Source organism: Neofelis nebulosa, chromosome 17 (assembly GCF_028018385.1).
Source record: "Neofelis nebulosa isolate mNeoNeb1 chromosome 17, mNeoNeb1.pri, whole genome shotgun sequence".
Taxonomy (NCBI): Eukaryota; Metazoa; Chordata; class Mammalia; order Carnivora; family Felidae; genus Neofelis; species Neofelis nebulosa.
The window spans coordinates 26,903,321-26,920,526 of record NC_080798.1 but is presented as its reverse complement, the minus strand read 5'-3'; the positions used below and the strand labels follow the sequence as shown (position 1 = coordinate 26,920,526).

The 17,206-nt window shown below is 38.4% G+C and overlaps 1 protein-coding gene across 3 annotated transcripts in view; it reads left to right on the top strand.

Annotated features, from left to right (window-relative positions):
- The window catches only part of SIAH1 (siah E3 ubiquitin protein ligase 1), a 31,736-nt gene extending 18,252 nt beyond the window's left edge, over positions 1-13,484 (top strand). Inside the window, exons 1-2 of one of the 3 annotated variants that reach the window (XM_058706810.1) lie at positions 6,988-7,009; positions 11,519-13,484. In XM_058706810.1, the coding sequence (XP_058562793.1) occupies positions 11,521-12,369 (849 nt within the window). In that variant the 5' untranslated portion in view covers positions 6,988-7,009; positions 11,519-11,520 and the 3' untranslated portion in view covers positions 12,370-13,484. Of the gene's footprint in view, positions 1-6,987; positions 7,010-7,428; positions 9,008-11,518 lie in introns of those variants that run through there. The other 2 variants (XM_058706808.1, XM_058706809.1) reach the window with 2 other exon arrangements.
- The last annotated feature ends 3,722 nt before the right edge of the window (positions 13,485-17,206 follow it).

The window sequence follows — 17,206 nt, the reverse complement described above, 5'->3', positions numbered from 1 at the left end:
AGTGCAGAAGTTCTGAACCAAAAATGAATGGTTCAGGGATCCTGGGAGTTCTCAAGGTCCTTTCAGGGTCAAAACTTTTTTTTCACAATAATGAGACATGAGAGTACAGTGGAGTTTCCCAGAGGGTACATGGCATGTGGCATCTTAACAGATTAAATGCAGAAGCAGATAATGAATATCCAATTGCATTTTATTGCATCAGACATTAAGAAGTGCAAAAATGTGAAACATAGACATTCTCCCTATGAAAATATTTTTCATAAACACTTAACGTGTAATGGATTTTTACATGTACTTTATAATGATATTAAAATAAAGAACTACTTAAAAAATTATTGGATTGAATTTCTTATATAGCAGAATAATATATTCTAATAATATATTAGAAATATGTAAATATCATACGTATAAACCACATAGACGAAAAGCTCTTTTGGGGGCCTTAATAATTTTTAAAAAGTACTGAAAGTACTAAGTAATAATTTTTTAAAAGCAGTGAAGACTAAGTTTTTTTTTTAAATGGCCAGGTAGGCTTAAAGGGCTTAGAAGTCACAGGGTCAGCTAATTGCTTTCCATTCTAAAGCAGTTATTGGCAATATGTAAATGAAGGGTGTGACTATGGTCCAGTAAAACTGCTTACAAAAACTGGCAACTGGCTTGCAGTTGTAGTTTGCCAACCATTGATATAAAGTGTTCCTGATACCAAAAACCTTGAGAATTACAGTTGTGAGTAAAAAGTTGATGGTGTAGTTGGGAGGGAAGAGGGGAGAGAATAGACAATAAGTAGTTAGAATTTCATTTTTTTCACACTGTTTTAAAGTTTATTTTGAGAGAACACATGTGTGCGTGTGGGCAGAGGAGGGGCAGAGAAAGGGGGAGAGAGAACCCCAAGTTGGCCCGTGCTTTCAGCATGGCTCCAACCCACAAACTGTCGAAATCAAGAGTCAGATGCTTAATTGACTGAGCCACCCAGGCACCCAGTAGTTGGAATTTCAAATGGAAATAAATATTGTGAAGACAATGAGAAGGGTCATTTGGCCTTTAGATAAATCGATCAGGAAAGGTGCCTTAAGGAGCTGACTTTAGTTAACTGGTTACTTGTTCAGGACTTGACTAGGTATCATCTCTTCTCCTTTTCCTCCACCTCCTGCCTCCTCCTTCTCCTCCAAGTTTAATTTATTTTGAGAGAGAGCACAAGCAAGGGAGGAACAGAGAGAGGGGAGAGAGAGAATCCCAATCATGCTCTGTCTGGACTGTCAGTGCAGAGCTCAATGTTGGGCTCAAATCAAGAGTTTGATGCTTAGCTGACCTGAGCCACCTGGGTGCCCCTCATCTCTCTTTTTTGATCTCTCCTTGCTAATTAGGGATCCCTTTTGCATTGGGAGGCAAAGGAAAAGATAGTTTAAGTATATATATTTTTATATTGAATGTTATTAGACTTAAAGATTAATTTTTCAAGTTGAATTATAAAATATCTAAAGCATATTTGCTTTAAAAGGATTGAGGAAATTATACAGCCTAACTTAGAAAATTGACCTAAGTTACGTTGACATTAAACACGTTCTTTCTTTATAATTCTTCTTTTCTGAAATTGAGAGTTGGTTAAATTTCTTCCAAGTTTAAAATTTTCTGGTTTGTTTGTTTGCCTTGCCCTACATTGCCATTTGTCTCCCTCCCCCATCCCTTCTAAATCTTCCCTGATCAGATAAGCTCCAACTTCCATCATTTACTAATTAATTCTATGATCTGAAACCTTTAATTTGTAAATTTATTTTCTTATTCTTGAGGTAGGGGATAGATGCTGAATTTGGAAGTTCATTGAAATGGTTAAGTCACGGTTGTATGTAAACTTTTGAGGACAATACCTGGAACATACTAGGTGTTTAATAAATGTTTGGGGCAGCTGTTTGAAAGAAAATGGAGGAAAGTCTCTACTTTTCCTTATTTAGCTTGCTGACCCTAGGGCTCCACTGAGACTGGCAAGCTCCAGTGAGAGGCATGAAAATTAAAAATGAAAACTTCTGTAGAGGGGTTAAGGAAGTACAAGAGCAGTATAATCCAAATTTATGTATCCATTCCAACTTTAGGGAAAGGACATGGAAACAGCTATTCCTGCCATCAAAATCTCTGTTCCCTTGTTGAAAAATGCTTTACCATATCAAGACATAAGTTATTTATTTATTTATTTATTTATTTATTTATTTATTTATTTATTTAAAAAATTAATGTTTATTTTCTGAGAGAGACAGAGTGTGAGCAGGGGAGGAACACAGAGAGAAAGGGAGACACAGAATCTAAAGCAGGCTCCAGGTTCCCAGCTGTCAGCACAGAGCCCGATATGGGGCTCGAACTACTAACTGTGAAATCATGACCTGAGCTGAATGAAGTCAGATGCTTAACTGACTGAACCACCCAGGCACCCAAGACATAAGGTAATTTTAGCAAAATCAAATTCATGAATTAGAACTTAATGAGTTCTTTTGGAACGCAGTCCAAAAACAAAGATTGGAATTATGAGGGGAAAAAATATGTGATTGGAAGATAGATCCAGCAGAGAGAGTCAATATCAGAATTATGTGCAGAAAAGAACCGAGTAGATGGAAAGGATTAAAGAATAATTAGAAGTCCACAAAGGTGAAAGATTTGAGCATTTGAATTGAAGACTCACCTAGTGTTTTGTTCAGCAAGTGCTGATGGCACATATTTAGATGTTTTGGTGATAATTTCTTTCAGAGACCAGAGCCACCTGTCGGGGGACATGTTACCTGCAAAGGAATAAGAAAAATGGCATAAATTTTTCATCTACATCATTATATGTCATAAGACTGTGAGCAGAATTTAAGAATTTTTATAGTTCTTAGGGGAAATGGGTGTGTGACAAGAATGGTAAACTTGTGCAGTTTCTATAAGAGCTTCAGATTGCCAGGCCCTGAGGCGGTTTCTGCAAACTTTCGTGAGGTGTGGTGGCTGTATCAAAAAATGAACCATAATTAAGGATTCAGGGGGAAAAAAAGATAGGCATTTGCCTTTTTTTTTTTTTAAGTTTTTATTTTAATTCCAGTTAGTTAACATGCAGTGTTATATTTCAGATGTACAGGATAGTGATTCAAAACTTCCATGTGTCACCTGGTGCACATCACAAGCACAGTCCTTAATTCCCAAGGATGGGCATTTGTTTTGTGATATAATTGTGAGAAATGAAACCAGAATTGTTGCAGTTAGGTTTAAATGATTGTTTTGACACAGTTTTGAAGTTTCATACAATCTTTACCTTGGCAGGTGGGAAAGGGGAAGTTTTACTATTAGCCTGTTAAAAGCGGGCTTCCCTTGTTTTGCAAGATGTTAGTACTTTCATTCTTGATGTTCATGAATTGTAGGTTTGATATAAAATGAAAATATGATAATTGCTAGTAAAATAGAATTAGGATGTAGAACCAGGTGTCCGACAGAACTTTCTGCAGTGAAGACATGGTTGTACTGTGACCTCCCCCACGCTCCCACTAAAAGAGGATGCAGAGACCTTGCTGAGAAAATGGAAACTCTCAGATTGAAACTTTCTTAACTTTCAACTTCCTGAACTAGACATCTTCTATCTTCTCTGTTCTTACCATGGAGAAAGTATTTCTTCTAACGAAGTCTAGTCACTCTGTCTTGTCTTGAGTTTTGAATCCCTCGTCACCAAAAACTTTATTGTTCCATTTCTTGGGATTATCCTCTTTTCTGGACTCATCATTCACTATATCAGTATTCACTATATTCTGGTCCCTCCCATTTCAAAAAAAAGAAAAAAGAAAAACAAAACAAAAACAAAAACAAAACCCAAGCAGACAACTACCCTGGACCTTTCAGCTACTTCTTAACTTGCCTCTTTCTATAGCCATGCTTTTTAAATTTACACAGCATCCTGTTCAGTCTCTTTTGGTCTGATTTACACACCGACCTTATTTCCAAGGTTGCTTTTGCAGAGGTCACCAGTAACTTCCATATCGCCAATCCACGAACACCTGTTTGGTCTGATCATATTTGACCTCTCAGCAGATTCCACATGGTTGACTGTGCCATTATTTTTACTACTTCTCACTGTAGATTTTTTATTGTTTATGTAATTGCACTTTGCCAAAGTTTATACTGTTTGCATTCTAATTTGTAATTCTAATGCCTGTGGTTGGTGGGCTTATTTCCATGTTTAAATGGAGTCATTAACTAACTTTAATCCTTTTAAAAGATCACCATTTCTAAATTGCTTATTTTGATTCATTGCTTATTTTAAATAAAGTAACAAAGGTTCATGGGTGCTATATTCCATGAGTTCTTGAATGTTTAAGCATGTGTGCTTGCTACCTTTATTTTTTTTCCTGATTACAGAAATAGTACAAGCTCCCTATAAGTATATAATAAAGCATAATTTATTCCAATATTTGTACATGTATCAATAGATCTTCTTCTTAAGTCTGTACCTTCCCTTGACTTCTGAGTTACTGCCCTTTCCTCCTCAGTTCTTTTAGGCTTTTGCTACTCATGTTAGCCTCAGCCAGCAATTGGCCACACCTACGGTTAAAAATTTAGAGTCTCAGGCCCAGCCTTGGCATAATTCTGATTCTGAATCAGAACCTGCATTTTAATAAGATCCCTAGATGATTAGTGGGCACGATAAAGTTTGAGAACTGCTGCAGGCTAAGGGCCACTGCCTCTCTTTAAGGAACCCTTCAATCTTTAAATCTTGGCATTTGTCTTGTTTTAGGCAGGCTCCTCATCTCTGTGACTTTAGATGACATTGTACATTAATCCTCCTCATCTGCACCCTGAGCTCTTCTGTCAACTGCTTTTCTGCTTAAACATCTCATTCCCACTTTGCATGTCTTCTGTTACTGCATTTCAGTATCTAGCACAGTGCCTAATGGGTTCTGATTCAGTATGTGATGCTTTTTACTGGGGTGGAAGTCTCAAAATAGAGTGATTTCAGCAGTAAAAAGACAGATGTGTAAAAAGACAAATGTGTACTTTGCTTTACACATTTGAATTAGGGTTTGCACTTTCCTCTCTATTTATTGGGCTGTATCACCTTTGTTCAGACTTTCTGTTTTTCCAGCAGCCTTTTACCAGGTCTTTGTCCTGGGCTTTCCCCATTTCAAATCACCAGTCTTACTAGACATATAAATAACTCTTCTTTTGTAGCAACAGAGTTTTCAGAGTTATCTTCAGGAAAATAGAGCTTTTAGGAAAATACATACAATTTAAGTTCCTCTTATTACTTTGCTACAGTTTTGGAAATTAAAATAGTTGTTTAATTTTTTTCTTAGCATCATTGTTTTATAACAGTGTTTGATTTTTTTTTTAATTTTTGGCATTTTAAGCTGTTAAATTTTTAAGGAGACTTGTGTTAGTTTTAATTTTGTCAATATGTGAGAAGTAAATCTTAAAAAATGATTTTTAACATAACATTTTCTGCATATACCCTTTACAATGTCAAAATATAGAAAGTACCTCTTTTTCAAAAAGGAGTTGTAATTATAAAGAAAGGAGGAAAACACTTAAATGTTTGAATGGAAGAGTTTTATTTAACTCATTGATTCCTAACAGAGCAAATACATAATCTGAACCTGTACTTTATTTTTACAGTGAGTATTATTATATTTATTATTAATTATATCAGTTCTAGGAATAGTTTTTGGAGAAGTAAAAGAGGTCTGGTGATATTTGCATCCTGTCTTTTTTACTAAATTAAGAATGCAAATTTTACTTCTTATTTTGACAATTGTTTTCACTTCACCACTCTCAATCAGGCTAATCTTGATAAAGCGGTTTATTTATTGCCCCCTCTGAAGAAAAAAATGCCAAAAATCACACATCCATATCATGACCCAGCCAGTACCTCCCATGCATGTTGTGTTTGAAACTTGCTTTACAATAATACACTAGTGGTTTTTCCCTGTGTGACTACATTTCTCCATTTTAAATGTTTCCTTTGAAAAAAGTAACTGTATTAGCTTCCTGTTACTGCTGTAACAACATTTCCACAAGTGTTAGGATGCAGACATAGTTGAGAGGGGCATTATTTGCCTGCTGTAGTAACATTTTGTAAACTGCAAAAGGTTGTTATATGTTAATTACTAAGCATGAGGTATGACTAATCAGAGAAATTGTTCATCAGCCCTTGATAAAAGGAAACTAAGGTTCCCGCATGAAATTGATAATAAAAGTTTAAGTCCAGGGGAGCCTGGGTAGCTCAGTCAGTAAAGTGCCCCACTTGGGCTCAGGTCATGATCTTGCAGTTCCTGAGTTTGAGCCCCACATGGATTGGGCTCTGCACTGATGATGCAGAGCCTGCTTGGGATTTTCTCTCTGCCCCTCCCCCACTTGTGTGCGCACGTTCTCTCTCTCTCTCTCTCTCTCTCTCTCTCTCTCTCTCTCTCTCTCTGAAATAAGTAAACTTAAAAAAAAGTTTACATCCATCTACTTTTTATAGTATGTTAATGTGACAAAGTAATGGTTAAATGCTCTGAAATTACTGAGATAGCATTAAAGGCTGATTATAAAATATTTCAGTGTGGATTAAAATTTATTTAAACTTTATACCAAACTGGGCTTGAGATGTAGGCTTTAGAAAGTATAGGTAATACAGGGGGTGAATCACTGGAATCTATTCCTGAAATCATTATTGCACTATATGCTAACTAACTTGGATGTAAATTAAAAATTAAAAACAAAAGAAAGTGTAGGTAATAGGTCACTCTTGCTAAATTTTGTAACTTTTTAACTTTGTATTCTGTGGGTTTGTCTTAGTGTAATGTAGTTTTTGTGAAATTTTCAGCTCTGTAAAACCAGTGTAAATATTCTACCTGGTCGAGCAATTCTATTAAGGTTTATTGTGCTAAAAATTAAATTGCAGTTGATCTTTGGCAGACATGGTTGATCACCTTTACAAAGTAAACGTATCTTTTGGAACCCACACTTTCTAGGTTTCTTGTTGATGAACTCAGGCGAGGCAAGAAACTTTGGGAGGTGTCAGGTGAATACTTACGTATTTTGGACTATGTACCATCTATGATATACATAAATACCCATCTCCCTTGGTCCAAAAGCTATGTGAGGCTGGAAATACTGTCCCAGTTTTACAGCTGAGCAGGTGGTGAAGACTAGGTTTGAATCCCAAGTGTGTGTAGATGACTCAAGAATGCTTCCTCTTTTATTGTCCTGACTCACTTGTTGAGTGGTTTGTCTGTAGATTAATGGTTTTCAGATGGTGCCATAAGGCTCTGTACAGATCCTTGGAAGTTTGGGAAAAAATGATTTTTTTTTTTTTTTTCTTGAGGAATCAGTCCTTCCCTTTGACTTGTTTTTTATATTTGGGTTTGGAAAGAGTTGCTCTGCCTAAAACATTTGAAGCTTCCTTCCCTAGAAACCTGAGACCTATCTAGAATGAATATCAGAAAATAAAAATGTAAGTAATAGTAATTTATATTTGTTAGCAAACAGACTGTATCTATTTTCAGTGATCTTTCTATTCCTAATGATGTTTTGTGTAGCTTAATGTTAAAATAAGTTTGAAGTGATCGAATGTACTCTTAATAGGGTGGGGAAGTGATTAGAATTAAAATTTGATGTGGAAAGTGGGTAAGCTACAATTTACTGCACAGGGTTCTCTTCCCACTACCAGCTCCTGCCGTGTTTAAAGGCTGCCCTATAAGCATGATGTAATGACAGGTTAAACCCCTGAGTGTACTACCTGACGCAGTGCAAATCTGAGGCCAAGGACTTTATTGGGGCACGGGTAATGCTTCTTTAAAAACAAAACAAGCTTCTCTGTTTAATGAGGCCATTTAAGATGCTTTTCCCAGAGTGGGAAGAGAAGATAATCTCCGTTTGGAGGTTGAAGAAGGAATTTAATATGGTTATGTGTGTTTACTACTCTCACCGTAGTTTTTTCAAAGGGAGAGAGGGTGTTTTAAAGTATGGTGCCAACAGGGGTAGAAGTGAAGTGAGTTAGAAATTGAGGAAATATGGTAGTTGACATCTGGTAAATAGTTAATGAAGAGAGGAGAGTGCTTTCATTCTATAAACACTTAAGTGTTCACGGTTAACCAGCCACCGTGGTGGCCATATATTTCCCATATACTCTCTGTAGGTCTTAGTTTGAAATCATACCAAATTGTTAGTATCTGTTTTGTTCTACAAAAAGGCATGTTTCCGCCTAAATGTAAGCTGGTGGAAATATGCTGAGGTGTGCACATTGTTTTTGGGGGTCCAGGGCTGGGTCTGAGTTGCACAGCGCAGTGCCCTGGAGCAGTCCCGGAGAAGTCCTGAGCTGGGAGGGCGGAGCTTGTGGGCGTACCCACCGCGTCCGCCCCGCCCCACCAGCCCCGCCCCATGCTAGCTGCGGCTGGGCGCTGCGAGCCTAAGGCCCGTTGGCACTGTGGACTGGAGCAGGCTTTCCCAGCAGTGGGCAGGCCCCAGCCCCAGGCTCTGCGTGGATCTCCCCGCGGGCCGGACCTTGCAGTGACTCCAGAGCTGGCTCCAAGAGCACGCTTGCTCCAGCCTCCTCGCATCCTAAGGCCCTGTCCTTCCCCAGAGCTGGTTAGCTAATGAATCAGGGGAAGACAGACTTCCAGGACCGACAGTTTAGGGCCCAGTAGAAGACGGCTCGGTGATGGCGCCCATTTTTGGAAACACAGGCGAATTTGAGCTCGCATGGAGGTGTGGTCGATTCCTGTTGGGACGGGAGAGGCTTCATTTCTCGGCTGCTGCGGTAGCCTGTGCTTCTGAAGAGTGAATGGAGTGTTACAGAGCAGGGCACTTACCTTCGCTTCTTGAAAACTTGACATCGGACATGGTTAGGAACAGAAGGTGGCCAGGAGGAGCCTCTGTTACAAATCGTATTTGCTTCTGGGGGAAAGGCTCTGAGCTGCCTGGCTTCTCATGACCGGGAAGTCTACCTCACCTTTTCTGTACTCCTGGAGAGGCATCTTGCTCACATGTTTACCTGCAGCTGGGACAAGGAAAAGAAAAGGTATTGACATTAAGAGACTGACTGGGTTTGCTTAAACTATCAAATGAGAAAGTTGTAAGCCAGTGGAATCTGGATCAGGGAGTGGCTGCAGCATAATTGAGCTGGAGTTTGCAGTGATGTTTCTTTTGATTTGCTGTACTTTTCTCTGTTTAAACCAAGCTTCAGGTTACGTCATCACTCCTGCAGGGTTGTCCAAAGTCCCTTTAGTCCTTGATTCCAACTGCAGGGCTGCTGTAGGGTCAGGATTCTTTTTGTTGGAATTGGGTTCTACCTTTGGAGTTTGGGGAGGTTTTAGCAGCTGCTGTCCTGTAATATCTCCATTCACGAGAAATACTGGCCTCACTTCACTTGTTTTCATGCTTTAGATATGGATTTAAATCCAGCTTTCTATAGTGTTTGGGAGAATAATAAAGATACATTGTAACATAAGCCTGAATGATTGATGGTCAGTGTATAGCTATTTTGCTAGGCCAAGAAATCAAGCAAATATTTTTCTTGCTTATATTTTCCTAGTTGTATTAATGTTGAATACAAATTGAGTTTATAGTCCCTTGATGTAATTAGCTGTTTTGGTTTAGGGATTTGAAAAGGCATTGGTAGATTAGACTGTTTTGTGCTCAGGGAACCACTTTCCAATTACAATGTTGCTCACTTAAGTGAGCAGTATAAAATAGGCCATGAAAACAAGCATACAGCATATATACGGGGTGTTTTGGCAATGCTAAGCCCATTGTTTCACAAGTGATGGAAAATGCACACAGATCATCATATGCACAAAGAATCTTACACCTGGGTTATACAGTGTTTCAGGTGAGAATTGATTTCTGTTGTCCCTAAGTGCATGTGATAAGACACATTATGATGGAATTCTGCAGTTTTATAAACTCTTGAATTTTAGAATATTAACTTTAGTGACTGTGGGATTAATCTTTTTTTTTTTTTTTTGCCACTCTGAGCCCTCCATTGAGGTGTCTATCCTTGAGTAATCTGGAACCCCAATTGCATTTATATGGTCACATTGGTAACCAGCATTGGTTTTTCAAAGTTTAATTCTTTGCAACAGAATAATGATTATAATTGGGAAAACATTAAATTTCAGACAGTTTTCATTTTGTAGAAGTAAGGCTTATACAGTTACTAGGAATATACTCTTAGGACATCAGTAGACATCTTTTGTTACCCCTGAGATAAATAAGACCTGGTATCCCAGCAAAGGTAGATTCATGGGAAAGGTGTTTGCTTTATCTTTCATTTAGTCTGACAAGTTAGTTATATTGTTGTCATTTCTTCAAGATGACATTTATCTCTTTTTTAAAAAAATTTTTTAGTGTTTATTTTTGAGTGACAGAGAGACAGAGAACTAGCAAAGGAAGGGCAAAGAGAGAGAGAGAGAGACAGAATCCAAAGCAGGCTCCAGGCTCTAGGCTCTGGGCTGTCAGCACAGAGCCCAATGCAGGACTCGAACCCACGAACCATGAGATCATGGCCTGAGCCGAAGTTGGAAGCTCAACCGACTGAGCCACCCAGGCTCCCCGACGTTTATATCTTGAATAATTACTGCTGTGCTGATAAATGCTTCCACAACACTGGTAGGGTACAAGGAATTCTTAATCTGTTGACTGTACTGTCCCCAATGTTGTGTCTCTCTCTGGTGCTTTTATCTTTATTTACCTTCTTTTTCTTTTTTGACTCTTCTTCCCCTTTGCATACTATATCTGATTTATATTGGGGAATGGAATTAGACTGGAAAGATGTACTTTCTCTAAGTACCAGACTTAGAACTTTTGAAGATGGCCCTCCATTTCTCTTCTCTTCCCCCCACTTTTTGAGGTGTGGGGCACTGATCAGTGGGAAATAAGGTTAATACCTAGCTGATGTTAACGTTCTAGGGGAAGACTTACTAGAGGAAGATGGATAATGGGATGGCAGCAGACCCCCTCCATTCCCCAAATCTATGTCTAAAGCACTGTTTACCATTAGGTGGTGTTAACCAAAGCTAGTGCCCTGGTGACCCTTTGGATCACTTGTAGTTCCCTGTAGCTGCTGGTGGCTGACTCAGAATGGGAAAGAAATAGACTAAGCAGGGGAATTGAACACAGAGACAGAGGGAGGAGAAAGTCCAGTCAAAACTGATCTGATTGGGCTTAAGCTACTTAAATGGTGTTTCTTAGTAGTTTATGGCCCAGTTTCTGTTTCAGCATTTATTCCATGTCGTCTAGTCCATCCAAGGAGATTTTTAATAGTTCTTAAAAAAGGAATTCTGCATGTGTTCTGGAACATTTCGATAAAGAGCTTTGTCTGGTATACAACTCCTGATAATCAAAATGTGTAATTAGTGTAATTTATGGTTTTTAAATCCGGTGTCTGTGTTCCTTTTATCCTTTTGCTCACAGTACGTTTTGCATGAAACTTAAGTATTTCTGGCATGTAAACATTATTTATGAAACAAATGATAGTTGTAGTTATTTTTCTCCTGCCTCTTTTTATTTTTATTTATGGTTTTTGTTACAGAAATGAGCCGCCAGACTGCAACAGCATTACCCACTGGAACCTCAAAGTGTACGCCGTCCCAGAGGGTGCCTGCCCTGACTGGCACAACCGCATCCAATAATGACTTGGCGAGTCTTTTTGAGTGTCCCGTCTGCTTTGACTATGTGTTACCACCCATTCTTCAGTGTCAGAGTGGCCATCTTGTTTGTAGCAACTGTCGCCCAAAGCTCACATGTTGTCCAACCTGCCGGGGCCCGTTGGGATCCATTCGCAACTTGGCTATGGAGAAAGTGGCCAATTCCGTACTTTTCCCTTGTAAATATGCCTCTTCTGGATGTGAAATAACTCTGCCACACACAGAAAAAGCAGACCATGAAGAGCTCTGTGAGTTTAGGCCTTATTCGTGTCCGTGCCCCGGTGCTTCCTGTAAATGGCAAGGCTCTTTGGATGCTGTAATGCCCCATCTGATGCATCAGCATAAGTCCATTACAACCCTACAGGGAGAGGATATAGTTTTCCTTGCTACAGACATTAATCTTCCAGGTGCTGTTGACTGGGTGATGATGCAGTCCTGTTTTGGCTTTCACTTCATGTTAGTCCTGGAGAAACAGGAAAAGTACGACGGTCACCAGCAGTTCTTTGCAATTGTACAGCTGATAGGAACACGCAAGCAAGCTGAAAATTTTGCTTATCGACTTGAGCTAAATGGTCATAGGCGGCGATTGACTTGGGAAGCGACTCCGCGATCTATTCATGAGGGAATTGCAACAGCCATTATGAATAGCGACTGCCTAGTCTTTGACACCAGCATTGCACAGCTTTTTGCAGAAAATGGCAATTTAGGCATCAATGTAACTATTTCCATGTGTTGAAATGGCAATCAAACATTTTCTGGCCAGTGTTTAAAACCATTGCATTCAGTTTCACAGAGAATAAGGCACCCATCTGCCTGCCAACCTGAAACTTTTGGTAGGTGGAAGCTAGACACATGAAGGTAAATAAGAGGAAAGGCTGTTAAATACAGGAAACAGTTGCATGTAGTAACACTAATATATTTAAAAATAAGTCAACAGTAAACCACTGAAAAAAATATATATATACACCCAAGATGGGCATCTTTTGTATTAAGAAAGGAAGCATTGTAAAATAATTCTCAATTTGTGTTGTAGATTGAGTGTACTGTTGAAAAATATCGGGTTTTTGTTTGTGTGCCTGCAAGTTTGTGTGCGTGTGTGCGCGTGTGCGTGTGTGTGTGTGTGTGTGTGTGTGTGTGTGTGTGTTTTTCTTTAACCGACAAGCCATGTTGAGTGGTCTTGGACCACTGCTTTTCCCTTTGTGAGTCAATACATAGTGCTGCTGTGTGTGTATATTTTTTTGTGTGTATTTGCTAATTTTTATTAATTCTAGTTTTTCATTAAATAAATTTGACTTTCTTTTCTGTAATTCAGGTTTTTCCTCACTTTATTTTGTACCTTTTTAAAGTTAGTGTCTTTTTGATATGCATAATTGTTTATGGTAAAGTTTATACATATGTGTTCAGTACGTATTTTCCTTTCCCTCATTAATCAGTTCATTAGAAATATTTTCAATTCAACTCTTTTGTGAAGATATGAATTCCAGAAAGGAAAGGTAACATCAGAATTATCAGGAGGTATTTAAAGCAGTTATAAGATGGTCTCTGTCTCTGTCTCTTTTTCTCCACTTGAGTCATATCTTTGAACTTATTCTTTAAAAGGTTAGGGAATACTGATTTTTTTTTTTTTTTTTTTAATTCTGGAAAAAAAATCAGGCTTTTTTCTTCCAAATATCTTGGACAAATCACTTGTTTAAAATTTGTTCTTGTATTTATTGGTTTTGCAAAAGAAGGCATCGTCTTAGACAGTATTTGTAATCAAAAGCAAATCATTTGTTTAAAAAAAGGCAGTTTGCAAAAAATGTTTTTGGTCTTTTATAATTCTCATTAAAAGAATATCTGGCAAATTAAAAACTCTTAACGTGTCTGCTTTAGCTCTAAGTTTGATTAAAATCCAAATAGTTTTCCCATTCAATTCTGTACTTCATAACTGAAAACAGTGTGCTGCATTTTGAAGTGTGATAGAATTATTCTAAGCAAAAGAATAAGTATATGGCCTCCGTTACACAGTCTTGTTTTTCTTCCCTCTCGCTTACATTTGTATTCTCACAATTCTGTTAGGAGACTAATTGTAATTAGTTAAAATGCTGATCACTTTTTCCCCCTTAAGAAAAAGAAACACAATAAAGATGAGTTAGTGTTTCATAGCAAAATGGTTATGAGCCTGGGCTCTACAGCTGACTTCCAAGGACCTACATGCCGTTCTAGTTCTACTGTACTTATCAGCCATGGGACCTTGGGCCCCAGTTTCCTAATGTGTATGATAGGGTTAATTATGGTAGCTACCCCAGAGGGCGAGATGTGATACCAGTAAGTTAACCTAGAACAGTGCTTTGCACACAATAAGTACCCAGCAAATGTTAGCTGCTGTTATTATGCCTTTAACCAGAACTGTATTTTTAACTTGCTAATTACCCTGAGGCACCTGACAGGATTCTGAAATTGCCTTCTGAATGCCCAAAGATCATTTTATTTTGTGTGGCTTTTACAGGTGCACTGAACTTAGAAAGTCAGTTAAAATTAATTTGGACTACCCTCTTAGGCCACCACCAATTCTGGATACCAGAATTTACTTCTGGTAACCATTTCCAGGAAATGAGATTTGTGTAGTCTCTTCCCTGACATAAGCATTATTTTTTGAATTGGTTGTAACATCTGCTTGTATAGCCATTTTTGTGGTAAAAGGTCAACCACAAAGGTGTATCTTGGTCTATTCCTGTTAGCATGTGTTTTTAGAAAAGCAGTTTTCCCTCCTCATTTGATGTATTGAATACTTTGGTGGAAGTGTATCATTTTGTTTTTAAAATATTTTGAAGTGTTTCTCGGATTATAAAAGTAGTGTGTCCTCAGTGTAGGGTTTAGGGGTTAGAAAATGGCACATGCAAGAGAGAGATGTAGGCGTCCATTCAGAGATGACTGGGAACATATTTATTTTTCTAGTCCTTTGTGTATTTACGTGTGTTTTGATCGTTTATAACCCCTTCATGCCCTCACACATAACACAGCCAGTGCATAATTTTAGACACCATTTTGGGAAATGTTTGTGAGGATTAATTATAATTTTATCCAGTTTCCTGATGTTAGATACTGCTTTGTCCAATTTATCCATGTAAATCTTTTCTGGCTATTTATAAATAACCTGTGAACATTTCTATATGTTTCCTGATTCTATCCTTGGGATCCTTTTTTTTTAAGGTCTTGTTACTTTTTTTTATCACTTTCTGGAGAGGTTTCAGTGGACACAGTAGCAGTGTGTAGTATTTTCTCTTTCATTGTAACCTCATGTTTTGCTATTTAATGCAAATTAAGATAGTAAATTTTGTCTACTATAGTAAACAGAATGTAATTTGACAGCTATAAGGTTGACATCTTAATCTTAACTATATTTTAAGTCATCTTCATATTCTTGGTCTAGAGGGATGATGAGATCTATAGCCATTTCTTGGTCCACTTGAGATTTTAATCATCTTTGTTATAATGAGTGTTCTTTCTCCTATTAATGCCCTGCCCTGTCATTTGGTGTCTTGGTGTTTTCTTTCAGGGAATTGTATAGGGTGGGATAGGTGATCTTCTTAAACTTTGTTCTTTTGCGTTTATACATACATGTATTTTTTAATGTTTATTTTTGGGAGAGACCGGGGGACAGAGGATTCCAAGTGGGCTCTGCACTGACAGTCCAATGTGGGGCTTGAACTCCATGAACCTGACATCATGACCTGAGCTGAAGTCTGACACTCAACCTACTGAGCCACCCAGGTGCTCCTCTTTTGCGCTTACATTCTTAAACTTGAATTTGTTCTGTTGGGTTGAATCATGGGCCAGTTTTATATGTTGATTGTTGGAGAACAGTTTTTTGTTTTGCTGATTTTTATTATAATGATTAGTTTTTTAAGGCCCACATTTCTTTCTGCAAACTACATGTATGGGAGTGGCTATAGAAAAATCATCGTGTCCTCCTGCACTTAATTATGGGAAAGTTGACTTCATTTTAGTGGTTCCTAACTGGAAAATACGAAGTCAGCCTATTATACCCTCAGCACTTGATTACCCCACAACATGGATGGCATCTAGTCCAGTGAGCTCCTGGTGGTGTAGACATCACTAGGCACGGTGTCCAAAGATGGGTGTCCGAATCCTGTGCATTTCAAGCAGCCACTACCAGAGATGGCACTGGAAATGAAACCCATTTGCATCCCACTCTTACGAAGAGAATTTGTGCTATGAGCAGAAAGCAAGTCTTGACTGATGTCAAGGAAGAGAAGGAAAGAAGGAAATCTTTGTGTTTCACTCAGCGCACACACATTTTTGCCCTTTCTCTTACACTAAAAAAATTCAGGTAGGTTTAGTAGCCTTTAAATACCACTCATATAACCAGGAGATCTTACTTGTAATCACAGATTTATAAACTGCTGTTAAATACTTTATGATCAGATGCCATTTTTCACTGTAATCTAAAGCACTAAAAACCTCTGCCCCTGATAATATGGTTAGTGGTCAGGTTCAAACAAAAGAGGCAGAATCAAGTAAAAAATGTGTATTCCTTAAGTAGACCATATAGAATTTCTTGATTACCAAGACACCTAAAGCTTTATTTAGTTTTCATACTTGAAGAGTTTTAAAAGCTCATACGTAAAAGGCATGCAGAGTACTGGTTAAATACATTCCAAGGCCTCTCTAGCCCTACTGAATTAGAATTTCTGAGTCAACATTTTCAATAAAAATCCCCAGCTGGTTGTGATTAAAAGGGTGTTTAGATAACACTTTAAACATAATGCTAGGAAAAAATACTCAACATCATTAGTCATTAGGGAAATGCAAATCAAAACCAAGAGATGCTACCTCACACCATGGGGATGGCTATTCCCAAGGTGGAAAAGTGGTGGCCAGGAGTGGAGAGACTGGGATCTGTGTGTATTGCTGGCAGGAATGGCAGATGGTGCAGCTACGGAGGAGAAGAGTTTGGTGGCTCCTCACAGTTAAGCATGGACTCCTCCTAAGAACAGCAAGTCTACTACTGGGCATATACCCCAAAGAATTGGCCAGCAGAGGACATGGCTAGTCGTACACTCATTATTAGCAGAACTCTTCACAATAGCCAAGAGGTGGAAACAACCCAAAGTTTCAACAGATGAATGGGTAAGATGGGGCTCGTGCACACAGTGTCATGTTATTTGAAGAAATGAAACTCTGATGCATGTGGTCAGCATGGATGAACCCTGACAACACACTAAGTGAAGTAGGTCACATACGAAAGGTTACATAATGGCAAATTCATGGAGAAAAGGGGGTGGCTGGAAGATGGGAGTCATGGTTCAGAGGGTAGAGTTTAGGATCATGAAAAAGCTCTGGATAGTGCTCGCTTCGGCAGCACATATACTGAAAAAGCTCTGGATATAGATAGTGGTGATGGTTACACACGATTGTGAATATAATTTCCCTGAATTACACACTTAAAACTGGCTAAAATGGTATATTCATTTGTCACCATAAAAACAAGTGAATGAAATGAGAAACCAAAACCAATCCCAGAGAAACAAAGGTCATACTGTTGAATAATGTCCTACACACCTGGGTTT